Source organism: Rhinatrema bivittatum, chromosome 5 (assembly GCF_901001135.1).
Source record: "Rhinatrema bivittatum chromosome 5, aRhiBiv1.1, whole genome shotgun sequence".
NCBI lineage: Eukaryota > Metazoa > Chordata > Amphibia > Gymnophiona > Rhinatrematidae > Rhinatrema > Rhinatrema bivittatum.
The window spans coordinates 377503446-377522206 of record NC_042619.1 but is presented as its reverse complement, the minus strand read 5'-3'; the positions used below and the strand labels follow the sequence as shown (position 1 = coordinate 377522206).

At 42.5% G+C, this 18761-nt stretch overlaps 1 protein-coding gene across 3 annotated transcripts in view; it reads left to right on the top strand.

The window, feature by feature from the left end:
* Positions 1-18761, top strand: part of MFSD9 (major facilitator superfamily domain containing 9) — a 65598-nt gene that overhangs the window by 24666 nt on the left and 22171 nt on the right. For all 3 annotated transcript variants that reach the window (XM_029604836.1, XM_029604837.1, XM_029604835.1), the window contains 2 exons: positions 6473-6602; positions 14107-14316. In XM_029604836.1, coding sequence (XP_029460696.1) covers positions 6473-6602; positions 14107-14316 — 340 coding nt within the window. The remainder of the gene's footprint in view (positions 1-6472; positions 6603-14106; positions 14317-18761) is intronic.

Sequence of the window (18761 nt, the reverse complement as noted above, 5' to 3'; positions counted from 1 at the left end):
GACTGGGGAGCTGCATTGACCTCTGGTAGTGCATTGAAATGGGGGGGGGGGGGGGGGGGGGGGGGGGAAAGAGGGTGAATTGATTCTCTTTGAATTTGCATCAGCCAGGACCAGAGACACAGGCACTCACCTGAAGAGAGCAAAGGATTCAGCATGTTCGGTACCAGCACTGTGCAGCTCTGTAACATGCATTGGACAAATGCCAAGAACCATTGGCATTGGTTTCCATCAGTCCTCAATGGTGGGAGCAAGGACATTCTGGTAACAGCCTTGAATTCCCGAAGTGTTCTCAAGAGGAGGAGAGCTCATCCTCCTTGCATTCCTGGGATTCACATCATTCTGCAGTGGTGCAGGTGTTGGACACCTCCTGGTGTTCCAGGAAGATGTGGCCTCTTCTCCTGGCTCCCAGGCTGTGTTGGCATTGGTAGGTGTTGAGGAGGAGCTGTATAGGAAAATCAGAAAATCCTGGATTATAAGATGTAAAACATTGGTGCATCATTGTCTCAGCAGTCAAATCTCCAGCCCCTGCTGGAATCCCTCTTGACATCTGGTGAAAGGGTTTCGATGCCAGTTCCTGAAGGGGAATCAATATCAAGGACCACTGCCTTGATGATGATCTCCAGCTCAGAGGGGAAGGAATGTTTGCCAAGATTCAAAAGTTCATCAGGGTTTAGGTCTCCATAGACAAATGCTGTCCTCTCTCTGGCCTTATCTGCTAGCCAGTTGAAGTCGAGATCCATATGCCTGACATACCATTTTGACTGAAACTTGGAAAATCATGGGATATGTTAATGGATCTGAGGTCTTCTCTGAACAGGAGGGATCAATGGATCTTCCCTTGGACCTTAGACACCTATCCTTTTCATGAACCCAGAATATGTGAGTGTGAAGGTAGTTGCAACACAGCTTCCTCAAAACAGCATATTGCCTGCTGGACAAGATTGTGCAGTGGGGAAAACACATGATCCCGTCAACCTTTTCTGTTATTGACATGGCATTGGGAGTCTCTGCAGTGAGCATTGGTGCCCACAGATTTGCCTTCATACTCCAACCTACTACAGGATGTCCAGGACAGTTTCACTGATGTGCCTTTCAATGGGGAGAATTTCTTTGGAGATAAGGTAATGGAAGCAGTGGCTCAAATTAAAGACCACTGTACGACCCTTCAGATCCTCTCTACTGCCATTCCAAATCTTTCTCCTCAACCAGGAAGTTTGATTGGGGTGCCAAGAAGGCATTTCTAGCCTCAGAAAATACATTTTTCTGTGCCCTCCTCAGCCCCATCAGCAGCAAGGATCTTACTCTTGATCCAGACAACAAAGGGCCTAAAATCCAGCATCCTAGCCAAAACCTGGGGTGGGGTTTTGACTAGATTGGGGAGAGCCTAGCTGGGATCCCAGTATCTGTGCCAGAGGACCTTCCTGTCAGAAGGAGGCTAAGGCTTTATGTAAACTGTTGTTCCTGAATAACTCCAGACACACGGGAATTCGGCATAGTTTGAAAAGGATATAGTTTTCACCTATTGGATGTTCTACAAAATTGCCCACCAAAACTTGCTTGATCAGTGTCTCAGTATTGAGGAATTACTGGAAAAGGAACTCTCCTCCTCCTTAGAGGCTAATGCAATCAAGCTTATTCCACCAAGGAAGAGAGGGTGGGGATTTTAGTACTTCCCTTGTTTTCTTTGAGATCAGAACTCCATCCCATCCTAGAGAAGTACCCATTGAGGGAAAAGTTCAAGATGTTGTCCATTGGCATCCTAATTCCCTTTCTGGAAAAGAAGATTGGCAATACTCTGCAGATCTGAAGGAAGCTTATACCCACGTAGAGAGATTTCCAGGTTTCAGAAAGTATCTTAGATTCGTAACAGGGACCCATCACCCCCAATATTGTGTATTGCCCTTTGGACTGGCATCTGCACAATGTGTATTCACAAAATGTCTTGCAGTCGTGATGGTGCATCTGCACATGTTGGGGGTGTATGTATTTCTCTGCCTAGACAATTGGCTGGTCAAGAGCACATAAGGCAGTGCTACAAAATCCAATTAGCAAAACTTCTGGAGTTGCTAGGGTTCATCATAAATGAAAAAGTCTCACTTGAACCCATCATCTTGGTTTAGAATTTATAGGCGTGCTACTTGACATGACTTGGGCGAGAGCCATTCTGCCACAAGAGAGAATTACCACATTGATATCCACAATGGAGAGGATATGAATGTCAGCAGGCATCAGCATGTCATATGTTGATGTTTGGCCTCCTGGCATCAACATCTTACTCCATTGGCACATTTTCACATGAGAAGAATCCAATGGACCCTCAGACTGCAGTAGATCCAGCCACTCGTGATCTTAAAGATAACATCTGCATCATCCAGTCTCTGAAGGACTTTGTCTTGGTGGCTGATTGTAAATTGGCCAGGGGAATATCCTTCCAGATTCCTCCAGTGCAAATTGTTTTAACATGATTAGCAGAAAAAAGGAGGTGATATTGTCCTTGGTGAAGCCTCATTTGGAATAGTGTATACAGTTCTGGAGACAACATCTTAAAAAGGATATAAACCAGTTGGAGTTGGTCCAGAGGGAGGCTGCTAAAATGACCACTAGTCTTCATTCTAAAGCATATGGGGATAGACTTAAAAATCTAAACATGTATACCCTGAAGGAAAAGTGGGATTGAGAAGATATATTAGACATTTAAATATCTCCAAGTTTCTATGCAGAGGAGGTGGACCAATTTCAAAGAAAAGGAGGGGACATGGGATGAGGTGAAAGGGGTAGACTTGGGAGTAATCTAAGGAAATATTTCTTTATAGCGTGGCTGTTTTGATGTGGAGAAGAGCCTCCCACTGGATTAAAGAAGGCATGGGATAAATCGGAGGATCTCTGGGGGCATGGTAGGGATGGTAAAACTGAGTAGCTAGGCAGACTTGACAGGCTGTAATGGTCTTTCTTCCATCATATTCCTGTGTAACCATGGATGTGTCCAACTTGGGCTGGGGAAGCCCAATTAGTGGGACTTTGCTCAGAGGGCCTTTAGTCTGCTCAGGAAAATCTTCATCAGATAAAACATCCTAGAGCTAAGGACCAATAGTTTTCAGAAATCAGCCAACTCCATTATCCTTGTCCAGACAGACAATCAAGTAGTGATGTTCTACATCAATGAGCAGGGAGGAATGGGATCATACTTCCTGCGTCAGGAGACTGTCTAGCTATTTGGCTGGGCCATTTTTCAGGGATTGGTCCTCAGAGCCACATACCTGGTGGGGAAGGAGAATGTCCTGGCTGACACAGTCTGATCCTGGAACCCCAGAGATGGTTCCTGGATAGTAGGATAGCAAACCAGATATTCAGCGAGTGGGCACACCTGTGCTAGATCTGTTTTATCCCCTCTGAACAAAAAGGTCCCACTCTTCTGCTCCAGAAGGGCGTCTCAAAGTAGACTAACCGAAGGTGCCTTTGCCCTAAATTGGGATCTGGGTTTACTGTACATAGTGGCAATGGCCATATTGAAAATCAGAAGAAGTCATGGAACTATGTTTCTCATAATTCCCTATTGGCCAAGACAGATTTGGTTTCCATTTCTGCAGAAGATGTTCATCAGTAATCCAGTCATGCTGGGGAATTCACCAACTCTCGTCACTCAAGATCGGTGGCTGTTGAGCCATCCCAGCATCAAGTCCCTAACCCTCACAGCCTGGATGTTGAGAGGGTAGCTCTTCAACCTTTGGATATTCCTCAGGATGTGTCCCATATTCTTCTGGCTTCCAGAAATGATTCTATGAGGAGTTCCTAAAGGTTAAAGTAGAGGAGGTTTACCTGTTAGTATGAGAGAGAGGCCTTAGATCCTTTTCTCCTGCTCCACAACAAAAACTGCTTGATTACTTTCTACATCTTTCCAAGACAGCTCTTAAGACCAGCTCTTAGGGATCACCTCAGTGCAATTGGTACTTACCACCACCATGTAGAAGCTAAACCCGTCTCTGTACAGCCTTTAGTTGTCCAACCATTGCAGGCCTTTCTTTTCTTGAAGCTTTCCATCAAGTTTCCCGCTGTATTATGAGGCCTTAAATGTGGTATTGATCTTGTTAATGAAAGCTCCCTTTGAGCCTATATATTCCTGTGAGCTGACCTGGAAGGTCGTATTTTTGATAGTGGTCACTTGGGCTCTTGAGTCTGTGAGCTCCAGGCCCTAGTGAATTATCCATTTGATACCAAGATTTTTCGCATAGGCTGGTTCAGCTCATGCATCCTACGTTTCTGCCTAACGTAGCACCAGACTTCCACCTTAACCAGCAGTCATCCTTCTAACAATCTTTTGCAGGCCACATGTCCACAAAGGTGGCAAAGCACTATGCAGTTTGGACTGTAACACATCCTTGGCCTTCTTTCTGGAGCTGACTGAAGCTCTTAGAAAGTCCACTCAGCATTTTTTGTTGTCTTTTGACACCAACAAAAATGGAATTGCTGTTTCCCAGCATTCCCTTTCTAGTTGGCAGCAGATTGCATCTCCTTCTGTTACTGCCTAGGCATGCCTGAATCTGGTGGGTCATGCGAAGGCCAATAGTGTCACATCCATGACAATGTCAGTAGTCCACTTGAGATCAGCCTTCATGGAGGAAATCTGCAAAGCTGTGTTGTGGAGTTCTCTTCACACATTCACATTCAGTGTTATTGTAGGAACAATGTTAGAAGTGACCGAGATCACCTTGTACACGCGATCCTGGCATAGAATGCGTTTTAGTAAGGTACAGGGTGGGTGGGAGCATGAAGGACAGAGTTTGGCGGGGATGGGGGAGGGGGCAGTCCAGCACAGACCCATCTTATTATTTTTTTTTTTTTTTTGTTTTCTAAATACTTGGTGGGAGAGCTTGGCCCAGCAGGGCACTTGTTATTTTTTACATTGACGAGACCTAGAATTCTGGCCCGAGGCACATGCACCACTTATTTTATTTATTTATTTTTTTAACAGGCCATTGCCAGTTAAGGATAAAAGTTATCCAGCTAACTTTAATCAGATAACTATTTTTAAACCTAATTGGCAATATTCAAAATACGGCTTGCTAGGTTTAAAGTTACCTGGCTAAAGGTAGCCAGATAACTTCATTCAGGGATAGTCAGCAGGACGTTTATCTTGCTGAATATCCAGAATAACTTATGTGGCTGACTTTAGCCAGATAGGTTGGAGGTTTTTTTTTTTGTATTATTATTATCTTAAATGTCTTTCCCAGGTGGATAACTGTAAGATCCTGATGTGTATTGATTGTAATTTGCACTGTGGTAGCTGTAAAGTATTTTATGCCATTTTCCTCATTTTGAATGTTTGAAGCTCTCTTCTCACAAGCTTGTCCTTCAGATTAGATGGCTACCACTTGCCAGAAAGCTGTAGAATGAGACACAGGTGGTATTTCTTTCACTGATTCATCCTTTTGTAGCACAGGCTTGGCTTTCTAGCTCTGGATTGTTACTTCAAGGGATACCCTAACTCTCTTTAAAACCACTCGTAAATGATAACTGATATTTTGAAATGCCGTAAGTAGCTTGACCTGTTGTGGTGCTATCCTGGTGCCCAAAGCAATCCCCACGGCCTGTAAATAAATGCTATTGAAGCTGAGGTAGCTGTGGGTGAGAATGAAATTCATTAATAGCTTCTGGAATGTACTGGTGATCCAGGATGAGATATCTTTAGAAATCTGTGGCATGAAGCTGTGCCATCTTCATGGGGGAATGTTGTAGTTTTGTATCTAAAGTGACATATGTGGAGGTGGTTGTTTTTTGTTTTGTTTTCTTCTTTACTAAGATTGAGCCTTTCTGGAATTGGGCAGCTTCTGGTTCCCTAATTGTTCTGTAGATAGTCTGACGTGAAAGTTCCTCTCCTCCGGGGGACTTCTGACATCCACAGTCCTTCTGTTTTGTAGTCAACCTGGACCAGCTCTTCTACCCTGCTTGTAAAATAGCCTCAACTATAAGAAGGGAGCAGCATGAATTAAGAATAAACTAGTTTTACTTGCCCCTGCAGTGCCAGAAGTGTTATCTTTTAACCTCTTGCATGTCTTCTGTCATTTTAATCAGTGTTTCTCGTGCCAGTCCCGGGGTACCACCTCCTTTCCTCCCACCCATCCAGTCTAAATTTCAGGACCTCCCCAATAAATATGCACGAGATTTGCATGTAAAGGAGGCAGTGCTTGCAGATCTCTTGCATGCATATTAATGGTGCATATCCAAAGAATCAGACTGGCTAAGAGGGATCTGCTGGTAAATCTGGACAGGTGGCTCTAGTTCAGGTTTTACCTCACTGCATGCTTAGGTTTATAGGTCTTTTAAAAAATAAATAAATAAATTAATAAGAATGCCAAGATCATTTTATGCAATGGGGTAAAACCACTTTGAAATGTATCTATTTTAAATTTTGTTTGTTTTGGTCAAAATTGTATCTAAACAAAACGAACCCTTCTGTGTGTGTCTTCCTCTTCAGGGCAGTTGGAGTGATGTGGTGGGAAGGCGATACTCCCTTCTTGCATGCATTCTCTTAAGTGCATTGGGTTATGCTCTCCTAGGTTTATCTACGAACATGTTTTGGTATGCTGTCGCTAGGGTCCCTGTCGGTAAGTAGCTGGCAAACCGAACTGTATTGTGTTTTTTGGTTTGTGGTTTTTTTTTTGTATTGATAGCTAGAAAAAATGAAAATACTAAGATATTTTTATCAGTTTGTATTTGTTAAATATCTACACTGAAGACGCATTACAAAACGTTCATTTAAAATTTAGTATTTTTAGTATTTCCACACTGGATAACTTACTAAGAGGCCAGGACTCTGCTTGTAAAATCCATTTTCTGTCCAAGGAAATTTAACTTTTTTAAATAACTAGAGAAGGTTTTACATTTTGTGCTTTTTTTTTTATTTTTATTTATTTTTATTTTTTTGCAGTCCCATGTTTATTCGCTGCCTTACTGACTATTAAAAGCACAAACACACACTAAATAATATTCCCCAATAGTTAACTTCGCCCCAATACTTTTAAAAAAAGAAAATTTCCCAAGCAAAACTTATTGATTCCTTTCAGCCACCAGCAAGGTGATCCTCTCCTCTCAGTGCTCCCACGCACTATTGCACATGTTACTTGTAATAGTAATATTGTGTGTTTATTTTATTTTATTACTTTTTATTTTGTGTTCTAGCCTCTGCTGCCCGCCCCTGGGAATATCTTTAGTTGTGTGGGCATGACACCTCCCCATTCTAAATCACATAGCTGGTTATGAAGAGGGAGAGGAATCTTGGAGAAAGGGAGAAGAGAGGAAGAGTAGAACTTTGATGGGGGGCAGGCAAACAGACCAGGCATGCAAATGCCTTTAAAAAAAAAAAAAAAAAAAAACAGGTTGCAGCCAGTGCCACCTTTAAATTTTTTCAAAATGGGGAAAGAAGTAAGTTCAAAAAAGTTCCAGGTCAGCTATTTTTCCCTCTCTCTCTCATACATAAATACATCCAGCTTCATTTCTCCACTCCTCCTCTTCCACCCACACACACATATATACACATTTGCCCAACCAATCCCCACTTTCATCCCTCGCTAGTTGATTCCCACTTTCACCCCAGCCCTTTTTCACCCTTTCCTTTTCCCCTCTCTTGGCTCATCTCAAGACTGTCCCTTCTCTCAGAGCCTCTCCCCAAGCTACTCTACTGTTTCTCCTTCCTCTGGCCCTCTCCTGTCACCATGTCCCTTCCCTCTAATCCTCATCTCTTCCCTTTTCCCCTCAGTGATCTCCCCTTCATGCTGATCTTGCAGGCAGGAACAGGAGGAAAGGAATGGTGGGCGGTGTCGGAGTGGATGGTGGCTTTTCCATGAAGTCACATTAAATAGTGGCATTTCTTTCCACCTGAGTGTTTACTGAATGATAATGCTGTTTCTCACTACAGGAGAATCGCATACAGTAGAAGTACTTTGCCAGCCCCCTGTGTGATGGGTGGGTTTTGGTCCCTTGTGTGGTGAAGGCAGGAGTTGTATAGTTATGATTATGGATATTGTATGATATTTTACAATTTTGTCGATGGGGTCATTGCTCACATTGCCCCTGTGAGTGGTACAATTCAGGTCACAAAGTTTGAAATTTTTTATGATGGAATTGGTTTATGATGATGATATTTTTCTTCGACAAGGAAAAATGCTGTGTGAATATGTACAGTTATTGGATATGTTTGGCCTTATCGATTTTCTTCAACACATGATAGCAGTTATCTAACTATTCCAACGCTAGGTTCATTTCTGTGCTGGTTGCAGAAGCCATGTTGAATAGATCTGCTTCATAGGTAGTATCTTGGATGCAAAAGATTGGATGACTGTGACATTGTATGTGGTTATTTTTCTTGTATTGTGTTATATTGACAAGGTGTGTGGGGAAAAATGGTTCCCCTACTGGGACCCCATTTTTGTCTTGTGGGGAGAGGGTATAACCCTGCCTGGGGTTGCTAAAAAAGGAGCACAAGTTCTGGAGTATTCTCTCTCCCAGGAGAGTTCAATAAGAGTGCAAAGAGCTGGTGTTATCGGTGTTCTGCAAGGTTTGTTTCCTTCCTTCCCTTTGAAGAATGGGTGTGGGTGAGCAGGGCCAGCTCAAGGACAATCAGCTGCTTGAGACGAATGAGATGGTGTCCCCGTCCCCCCCCACTCCAATCCAAAGGGGGGGGATCTCCTTGGAGTCTAGGCATTTTGGTGATTTGAAAGGCTAAAGTCCCGCTGGGCGGGGAACTCTCCAGAGGCTGCTCGATCTCAATACCATAGTTCCCCTTCCCCTCGTGGAGCGGGGGCAGGGGAGGTACTCGGTGTACTTCGTGGATCCCAAGGAAGGCATTTTTCACCCTATCTTAGATTTGTAGAAGCTTAACCGGTGCCTTCAGATCCCCAGGTTCCGCATGGAAATATTGCGAATGGTGGTTTCTGCAGTGCGCAAAGGAGAGTTTCTCGTATCCTTAGACCTCACTGAAGCATATCTGCACATCCCGCTCAGACGGGATCATCAGAAGTTTCTGCGATTCATGGTTTTGGGGCAGTATTTCGAGTGCTACCGTTCGGCCTTGCAGTGGCGCCTCGCACCTTTTACCAAGGTCATGGTGGTGGTGGCGGCTGCCCTTTGTAAGAATGGGATTCTGGTTCACCCATACCTGGACGACTGGTTGATTCAAGTGAAGTCGAGGGAGGACTGCGAGAGATCAATCCAGACGGTGATGTTCACCTTGCGCGCGCTCGGCCGGCTGGATCATAAACGTGCAGAAGAGTCACTTGGAGCCCACTCAGTTTCTGGTGTACTTGGGAGCGCGCTTCGATGCTTGGCAGGGTCTTGGCTGTGGAATGCGTGACAAAGTTGCAATCTCAGGTCAAGGGCCTCAATCTGAGGAAGATCCCAGCAGTCTGGCACCACTTGCAAGTTCTGGGGTCCATGACCTCCACTTTGGACCTGATTCCCTGGGCCTTCGCTCACTTGCGGCCTTTGCAGCATGATCTGTTGTCCAGGTGGAGCTGGACAACAGAGCTTCATTACTCTCAACTCCACTGTTTAAGTAGTTATCCGGCTAACTACATAGCTGATTAAATCAGGGGCAGTCCAGGGTGGTGCAGAGTTAACTGGATATTGCATTATCCACCTATTTGGCTACCTTTCAGGTAGCATGGTATATTCAGAAGTGTACCTGCGCCACTGAATATCTGGTACAAGTTAGCTAATTTAGGCAGACACTCCATGACTGAATGTTGTCCCCATATAATGTAATACCAGACTCGCCACAACATGCGTGACCCTCAATCCCTTTCTGATATGTCGTGTCACTCTCCTGATGTACCTGACCAATGGAAGTAGCTGAAGGAAGAATACTTAATGTTCTCCTACCATGATTATTGCTCACCCTCTCTCACACTTAAAACACCATATTGCCTTTTTTAGATATACTCAAAGCTGATTACATAGCAAGCAATGGGGGAAAATAGCACTCTCATGCAGCGACTGTAAGACTCTACAAACATCTGTAAGGACCACAGCGACATGCATTATATCTAAAGACTAAGCGAAATATAAACATAAGTCGTAGAAAGCAAAGCAACTGAGAAAGGGAACATTTTACTTATTTGAAATGGGATGTCCCACACATGGAACGTGCTCAAGTATTTCTTAAAAAAAAAAATAATGATCAAGCACCGCACTACAAAGAGAAGCTAAGTATACAGCATACAGGAAGGCATCCTAAAAATAGGTTTCAGTTACAAATCAGGTGAATCTCATCAAAATGTTGAGGGCTTGAGGATCGGGCCCAGTCAAAAACTAGGCCCAGGCTTATTGAGGCATCGTCGGCTGACTTCCAGGAGAGAGAAGAGCGGATGGTGACAATTCTGCTGAAATTGGTGGAAGGGGCATCTCTGGAAATAGGAGTGCTTAAAAGCAAAGAAAGGATGCCTAGAAGAAAATGCTGTCCAGTCCCTCTCAAAATGATCTGGCCAGCCAACAGTCTGCTCCTTAATTTGGATGACTGTTTTTATGAGTTTGTCTCCGACACATCAGTCCGTTTCTCATGCATGATCTCATGCAAACTGTTTATTCTCAAACAAGTCATTTGGCATGCTCCAATAGCAGTTGACAAAAATATAACAGCAGTATCAAATAGTTCACATACAGAGTGGAGTAGATAAACCTCACATTCTGCTGTGTCCTGAAACAACAGTATAGAGTCCTTGCTCAAAGGCTTGTACGTTGGGGAAAATCCTAGTCTTCCCGTTTCAGCGCAGATTCCACGGACTTCAGCGCATGGGTCTTTGTGTTTGCAGATGCTGATGCCAATGCCTTACCCAGCTTATCCATGAACTTGGAATAGAAGTCTTCTAGTGAAGAAGAATGCTCTGGTGGGTTGGAGGAAATCCCCATAGACCCTTCAGACTGGAGAGGGGAGGGAACACTAGCCCAGGACCCTAGAGATGATGGTGATTGAGGCTGGGTCCTTAGTCTTCTTAGAAGGGAATATTCCTGGGGCGAGCTGCAAACTGTGGGGTCTCAGACTCCCTCTTCAGGCTGGCTAGACTTTGCAGCAAGGGATGATTGGGGACTCTCATAGGAGCTCCGGTGGTGAGGAAGCAAGAGGGACTCCCTCTTGAGATAACAAATCTGGCATTCTGGACAGGAAAGACTGAAAGACAAAATTTCTTGTCCCTATCTGCCTGCGAGGCAGAATAAGTGTTCACCATTTCGTTACCTGGTCTATGGGCTCTGTGTCCTCAGACCAGGAATTGGGGAAGAGACAACTTTCAAAACTAGTATAGGTTCATCTTGCTGAGCAGAATTCCCTTATTTTGCAGTTGTAAAAGTATCCCTTCCATATTCTCTCTCTCTCTCTCTCTCTCTCTCTCTCTCTCTCCTCGCCAGACTCCTTTCATTCTGCTCTTCCACTCTCTCTCCCCCCCCCCCCCCCCCTCTCCAGGCTCAATCTGTTCATCTCACACCAGCCCTCCATTCCCAGAGTTTGATTCTTTTCTCATACAGCCTTTTAAACAGGCTCGCTATTTCACACACACCGTCGCACAGGCTCCAAATCTCACCCACATACACTCAGTGTTGATGTCGTCAACTGCAGGCTGGTCTCCCAGACCTCTCTCATATTCACTGCTTCTTGGTCACAAGTGGAATGGGCTTCCATTGTCTACAGCCGCAAACTGGTTGGGCTCTGCTCACAGCTACCAAGCCTTTTCTAATTCTGCGCAAACTTTGCACCGCACAGTGGCACAGAATTCCCTCAAGAGTAAGGGACCTGTATGTGAGTCAAAGCTGAGCTGGTCTAAAAAAAAGTGCATAGAGGGGGTTATTCATTTTTTCCTGAGATATGTAGGACTTCGAAGACCTTTTTTTAACAGGATGCAATGATTTTTATTTGCTAAATGATATAAATTACTTTCTGCCAGGAATGTTTTTTTACATCCTGAATTTGAGTGAATAAGGTTCTATTGGGCCAATATTCAAAAGATCAGTTAGGTGCCTAGATCTGCCTAAATGAAAATTCACCCTGCTCAGCACCATTAGGACTGTTTTATGGCTTATAGACTTTGATGCTAGATAGTATATCCAGAGTATAGTACTTATGTATTGTATTATCAGAATTTGTATAGCACATACCAGATGTACATAGTGTTGTACAGAGACACATAGTGGACTGTCCCTAGATTAACAAAACACACATAATGTGGTCATTTTTGTATTTTTATTAGGTACATGGGCTTTAGCTAGCACCTGCTTTTAATATGCATTAAACATGGCCATTAATGCCAACACAATTTAGTACGTAGACCTGAAGTATATGTTACATTTACACCCTGCTTTGGGCAGTCCTTCGTTTGCTAAGATGGAGTATAAATGTGACATGCGAAAATGAAGTCTATACAATGTTATTGCAAAATTAATCCAATTGAATGAAACTTCAAAATTATCGACATTTCAGCCCTCTTCTTATGTGTAATTTTTTATTATAAAAATATGTATAAAAAATGGCAACATGTTTAAAATACCATGTTCTTTTGAATGTAAGCATACATTTTTTTTTACTGAAAAACACACAAAACTACATTCTTAACATATACGTTCATAATTTTTTCTTTGAGACTAAACAACACTCAAGGTACAGTTCTTTACATATACACTCATAAAATGCAAGCCTTCACATATTTTACTTAAGAAGATCTTACAAAAAAAACGCTATGAGGTCCATATTCCACAGCCATTTAGACAGATAACGTAATAGTTACTGATTTAAATGGCTTACCCCCACTATATTCAGCCTTTATCTGGCTGAAGTCTAGCTTGCTAATAAGTTAGGTAGCTAGAATTTAGCCGGATAAGTTAGGAGTGGTCCAAAGACGTAACTGGGAGGAGTTGAGTTAGCCGGCTAAATTTGGTCATCCAAGAGCTGTCCTAAAGTTAGCCAGCTAACTAACTAAGGCCTAGATTCATCATTCTGCAATATTTATAGCAGAATGATGGCCCGGGAACAAAAAGGGAAATGGGGGGGTGGGAGGCGATAGTATGCAGCTGGCACATCGCGGCGGTGCGGTTTTTGCTGGCTGCCCCCATAGCGCCACAGGAAAAAGTATAGTTATTTCCTGCGGTGCTGCCAGGACATAATTACGCCCACACTCCCGCCAACACTCTCTCCCCTTCCCTTAATTTGAATAGTATTGCCACAGTGCGGGCGGTATCGCGTGCGGTACGGCGCTATCGCACGCGAAAAGACCACATTACAGCTTGATGAATGATCCGGTAAGATAGCTTCCTGTGTTCTGTAGTGTGGCTGCACTGTTGAATATGCCTCCAAAGTTAGCCGGCTAAGTTTAGCCGGCTACCTTTGCTATCCGGACTGTGTCTGAATATAGACCTCTATATATCTGTTTACATAAATCCTTCACATACATTCCTTAGATGTTATAATTACGTACATATTACACTTACCATAATGATAAAAATCTATTCTTGTATCCTTAGTTGTTGTTTATGGGTATTTAGAAGGATAGCATTCTTATTATGGTCCCTGTTGAAGATCCCTATGTTGGCGATTCACCCTCTGTATGGCTTCATCAGCCTGACAAAGGACTTCACAAAATCTGACCCCTTAATTTTATAAACAACACCTCAGGACCTCAACCCTTACATGAAGGATGTGTACATATGCAATCAAAATAATCTCATTACACCCGATTCATAATCGCTATCTCTGACAGACCTGCTTCCTTTAGCCATTATTCTTCACAGGGGCATAATGTCTACTTCTTTCTCTAATAAGGCATTTTTTGATATGTAGAACTTTGAGTGGTGTTCAGTCTCAGAGAAAATTATGAATGTATATGTGAAGAATTGAGCTTTGAGTGTTCAGTTTTCAGAAATAAATGTTTTGCTTATATTCAAAAACATGGTGTGTTAAAACATTTTGCCATTTTTGATATGTGAATATTTTGATGACTAAAATTCATTATAAAAAGAGTTCTGCAATTTTGATAACTTTGAAGTTTTATTCAGTTATAATTGTAACTTAACATGAATGACTTTTTTAATACCTTTAGTAAGATAGCAAAATCTTCTGTTCTTTTATTGCAGGTATCTTCAAACATACCCTGTCCATCTCGAAAGCCCTTCTCTCAGACCTGGTGTCCGAGAAGGATCGCCCTCTTATAATGGGGAAGTTTAATGCAGCTGCCAATATGGGTTTTATTCTGGGCCCTATGGTTGGTGGCTACCTTACAGAATTAGAGGGTGGTTTTTATCTGGCATCTTTCATCTGTTCTTCAATATTTATTTTAAATGCTGGTAAGTCTTTAGTGTGTTTAAGTGGCAGTGCAAGATAGATTTTGAAATGATCCATACCAAGAATGTTGGTTAAGTTAAATTTTTTTTTTATTTTTTAAGGGCCTGATTTATTAACTCCTTTCTTCCTCTTCCGTTCTTTATTCTGTTGGGAGGAAAAAAAAAGATTAGTGAATCAGCACCTAAAAGAATAGAGATGAACTGAGTCTGTCTGTAGGTGGTAATGTAGGTGGAGCATTAAAAATAATCTCTAACCAGTTCTGTAGTACACAAGAAAAGATTTCTGACCCTAGATATGAAATCCCTTAATCAGCACTTTTTCATTGCCTTAGTGACATCACAAGGTCCGTTAATCTGCTTTTCATCCAGAAGCATTTCAGAAACTCTTTTGACATTATTTAATATTGCATCCATAATAGGTCCCCTTGGTAAAACACTCCATAATATCTCCATTCGTTATGCAAAGAATCCCTTTTATCTATACAAGCAGGATGAATCGGCCACACAAGTAGGTGACATCTTCTGCCAATGCTAATATGGATTGTTTCTTAGCAAGCTGTAGAAAAGTCTCTAAAGCTTTACTTGACATGCATAGGACTCTGTCTTGCTTCTGCGAGGGTCTCTGTCAATCCTTGTTACGTTGCAGATCTAGTTGGATGTGTTTCATCTGTTTCTTTCTGAGGGAATCTTTCTATTGGATTTTTGTCTCTCTGTCAGCTTCCTTCCACCTTTTTCCTCAAGAATAGTTCTTTTTTCATTGACAGGTCCTAAGTCTTGGAAATTTTCAATTAATGTGATGCGACTTCTTGAGCAACCATGAAAGGCCCTCCCTTTTCATGACAATTGTCATTTTATATTGTTTCAGGTGGTTTTTTTTTTCTCTGTGGCACAAAACAAAGGCATTGACTTCTAGTGGTACCTGACATTCACTCAGAAGATGTGTATCACTGACAATCACATTGCATAAGATGCCTGAACCTCGAGCCTGATGTCCCTAACCGTGATATCTGCTGAAAGATTTTTCTTAGGGCCGTTGAGCTCCAAAGATTAATATTATGTGACATGTTCAGTTGAACCCCAAAAACAAAGATAACCACATCAGCTTCCTAGAATTAAGGTCGATGATGACTGCTATAAGGGCTATCAGAGATCGGATGGCCAACAACATTATCCTGATATGAACAATCAGGTAATTCATTTTTTTGTCTGAACAAGCAGAGAAGAGCAGGATCACTCCTGTGTTGGAAAATTGTCCAGTTATGGAACTGGGCCATCTGTCTCATGGGGCAAGTCTAACAACAGCATATCTGACAGGGCAAGAGAACATCCTAGCAAACACGTTTGGTTGAATCATAGATAGCAATGAGTGGTCTCTGAATCAGTATTGAACAACATAGCTTGATTGGGCAGCATCTGTGATAGATTTCTTCACAACTTCTCTGAACAGGAAGTTTTAAAGTTTCTATTCCAGGAAAGGATCAAAGGGCAGACTAGTGTCTGACACTTTCACTCTTTATCGGAAGAGACATCTTCCATATGCATATCCTATGATATGCGAGCTGCTTAAAAATCTGGAGAGACCAAGAACTTATGATCTTCATGGTTTCTTTGTAGCCAAGACAGTTTCGGTTTCTGCACTTTTGGGATTTTCTATCAGAAAGCTAATCCAGTTAGGGTATTCTCCAACTCTGATCACACAGAATCGGTGGAATGCTGTTTCATCCAGATTCTTTCCGCCTGGATGTTGAGTGCAAAATGGTTTGTTATATTGGTTTCTCTGAGGTCTCATCTCCTTGTGGCTTCTAAGAAGGAATCCACAAGATGAATGTGTGGTCTAAATGGAAGAGATTCACCATCTGGTGTGAAGGCAAGGCCTAAGGTCCCTCCATATAAGAATTGCTGTATTAATTTCTCAAAACCGTTGCACCTGAGTGCAACTGATGTTTATCACCACCGTGCTGAGAGGAACTTCAGCTCTGTACAGCCTTATTAATTTTTTAATTTATGTGATGCTTGTTACTATTGAAGCCTCCTATGAAGCCACCTGAACTGACATGGGCACTCAGTGTGGTGCTTACCCAATTGATGAAAGCCTGTTTGAGCCTCTAGATTCTTATGACCTCAGATACCTGAGCTGGAAGCTGATATTTATGGTGGCGGTCACTTCCGCTTGCAGAGTCTGTAAAATCGAGGTCCTTGTGACTTATCTAATTTATATTAAGATTCACCATAATGGGATGAATGAGCAGCACCTCCCTAAGTTCCTGCCTAAGGAAGTGTCAGATTTCCACCTTAACCGGTCAATCATCCTTCAAACTTTTTTTTTTTTTTCTAGGTCCTATGCACACAAAGGTGAACAGGTCTTGCACAGTTTGAATTTGAAATAAGCTGATGCCTTTTGCCTGGAGCAGGCCAAAGACCTTAGCAGATCCACTCTACGTTTTGTTTCATTTGATTCAAACAGGCCTGGATTTGCTGTAAACCAGCATATTTATTGCATCTCCTTTTGTTATGCCCAAGGAGGTCTGAGACTAGAGAGGCTTATAAAGGCTCGTAATTCTCAGTCACGACTGTCATTTGCCATCTGAAATTGGAGATATGAAAGATTGCAACATAGACTTTTTTGCCCACTTATTTACTTCTCATTATTGTTTGGACATTGATTCTCAATGCAACAAGCTTTGGTCAGTCGGTCTTCCAGGGTCTCTTTGAGGGGTAGAATCTAACTCCTTCCCCCAGGGCCCATTTTTTATTATTTTGAGTTACCTTGTGCTTAAAACAAAAAACCTGAGGACTTACCCTGAAAAAATAGTTGCCTCAGCTGTTGGTAGTCTGTAATCTCCATCCCTTCCCCCTTCTTTTTTTCCCTCCGTTTTGTTTTGTTAGAAAACAGCTAGAGGTTGGATTCCCACTTATGTGGCTGATTCATCCTGCTTGTCTATGTTAAACTACATTTCTTATCCATAATTAAGAGAATAGGATACTCTGCCACAGATTTTCTATTGGTGTTGGTTTCTTTGTAAAGCACAGAGGACATCCTACATGATAACAGCAGGGCAGGAACTCCCTTGTATGTCAAGTAAAGCTTTCCTGGGTTTTCTATAGATTGCTAAGAAATGCTCCATTAATTTAAAAAAAAACAAAAAAAACAAAACCCACACAAATTCGGAAACTTAATAAACTAGTGTGTGAAAAGTGGAAATCCCTCATATAGGTGCTATTTTTATGCCATTTGATAAACCAAACAGGCGACTACACACATGCGTCACCAAAGTAATTCTGCAACCTTTGAATTAAATCATTGGGCTCCACTTTTTCTTAAAAAAAATTCAATGACATTAATCTTTAACATGTCACAATGCCACAACTTAATGCGCTCTTGTCTTGAAAAGCTGTGGTACTTTATCCACTCAAGATGAAAACAACGGACTCTCGTTTAGTTGGTTTCATAGCACACGGCATTAAGCTGTGGCATTGTGATATGTTAAAGATTAATGTCATTGAATTTTTTAAGAAAAAGTGGAGCCCAATGATTGAATTCAGAGGTTGCAGAATCACTTCAGTGACGCATGTGTGTAGTCATCTTAAATAAGTGAATGCAGTTTGGTTTATATATATATATATATATATATATATATATATATATATATATATATGTGTGTGTGTGTGTGTGTGTTCCACACACTAGTTTATGTAGTTTCCGAATTTGTGTGGGTTTTTTTTTTTCATTAATTGATTCATCAAATTTACCATACAATTCTTCAATTTTTGTATTTTGTATTGTCAAGAAATGCTCCATGTCAGATGATATATATACTAGAACAGCGATTCTCAACCAGTGTGTCGCCAAGCACCGGCAAGTGTGTCGCGGCTCCCGGTGTCCCACTGCCCCACTTGTGCTCCTCTTCTCCCCAGGGGCGGGGCCAAAGAGCGGAGAGACCCTGTGCGCCGCCACCGGAGGTCACTCCGGAGGTGGCTGGAGAGACGTTGCGCACTGCTGGAGGCCAGGCTTATTGGGCCAAACAATGAGAAGAGGCTGCATGTGAGCTTGTGTGTGTATGAGTGGCAGCTTTGTGTGTCTGTGGTAGAATGGGTGCATAAATGCGGGAGTGGCAGCTTTGTGTGTCTGTGGTAGAATGGGTGCATAAATGCGGGAGTGGCAGCTTTGTGTGTCTGTGGTAGAATGGGTGCATAAATGCGGGAGTGGCAGCTTTGTGTGTCTGTGGTAGAATGGGTGCATAAATGCGGGAGTGGCAGCTTTGTGTGTCTGTGGTAGAATGGGTGCATAAATGCGGGAGTGGCAGCTTTGTGTGTCTGTGGTAGAATGGGTGCATAAATGCGGGAGTGGCAGCTTTGTGTGTCTGTGGTAGAATGGGTGCATAAATGCGGGAGTGGCAGCTTTGTGTGTCTGTGGTAGAATGGGTGCATAAATGCGGGAGTGGCAGCTT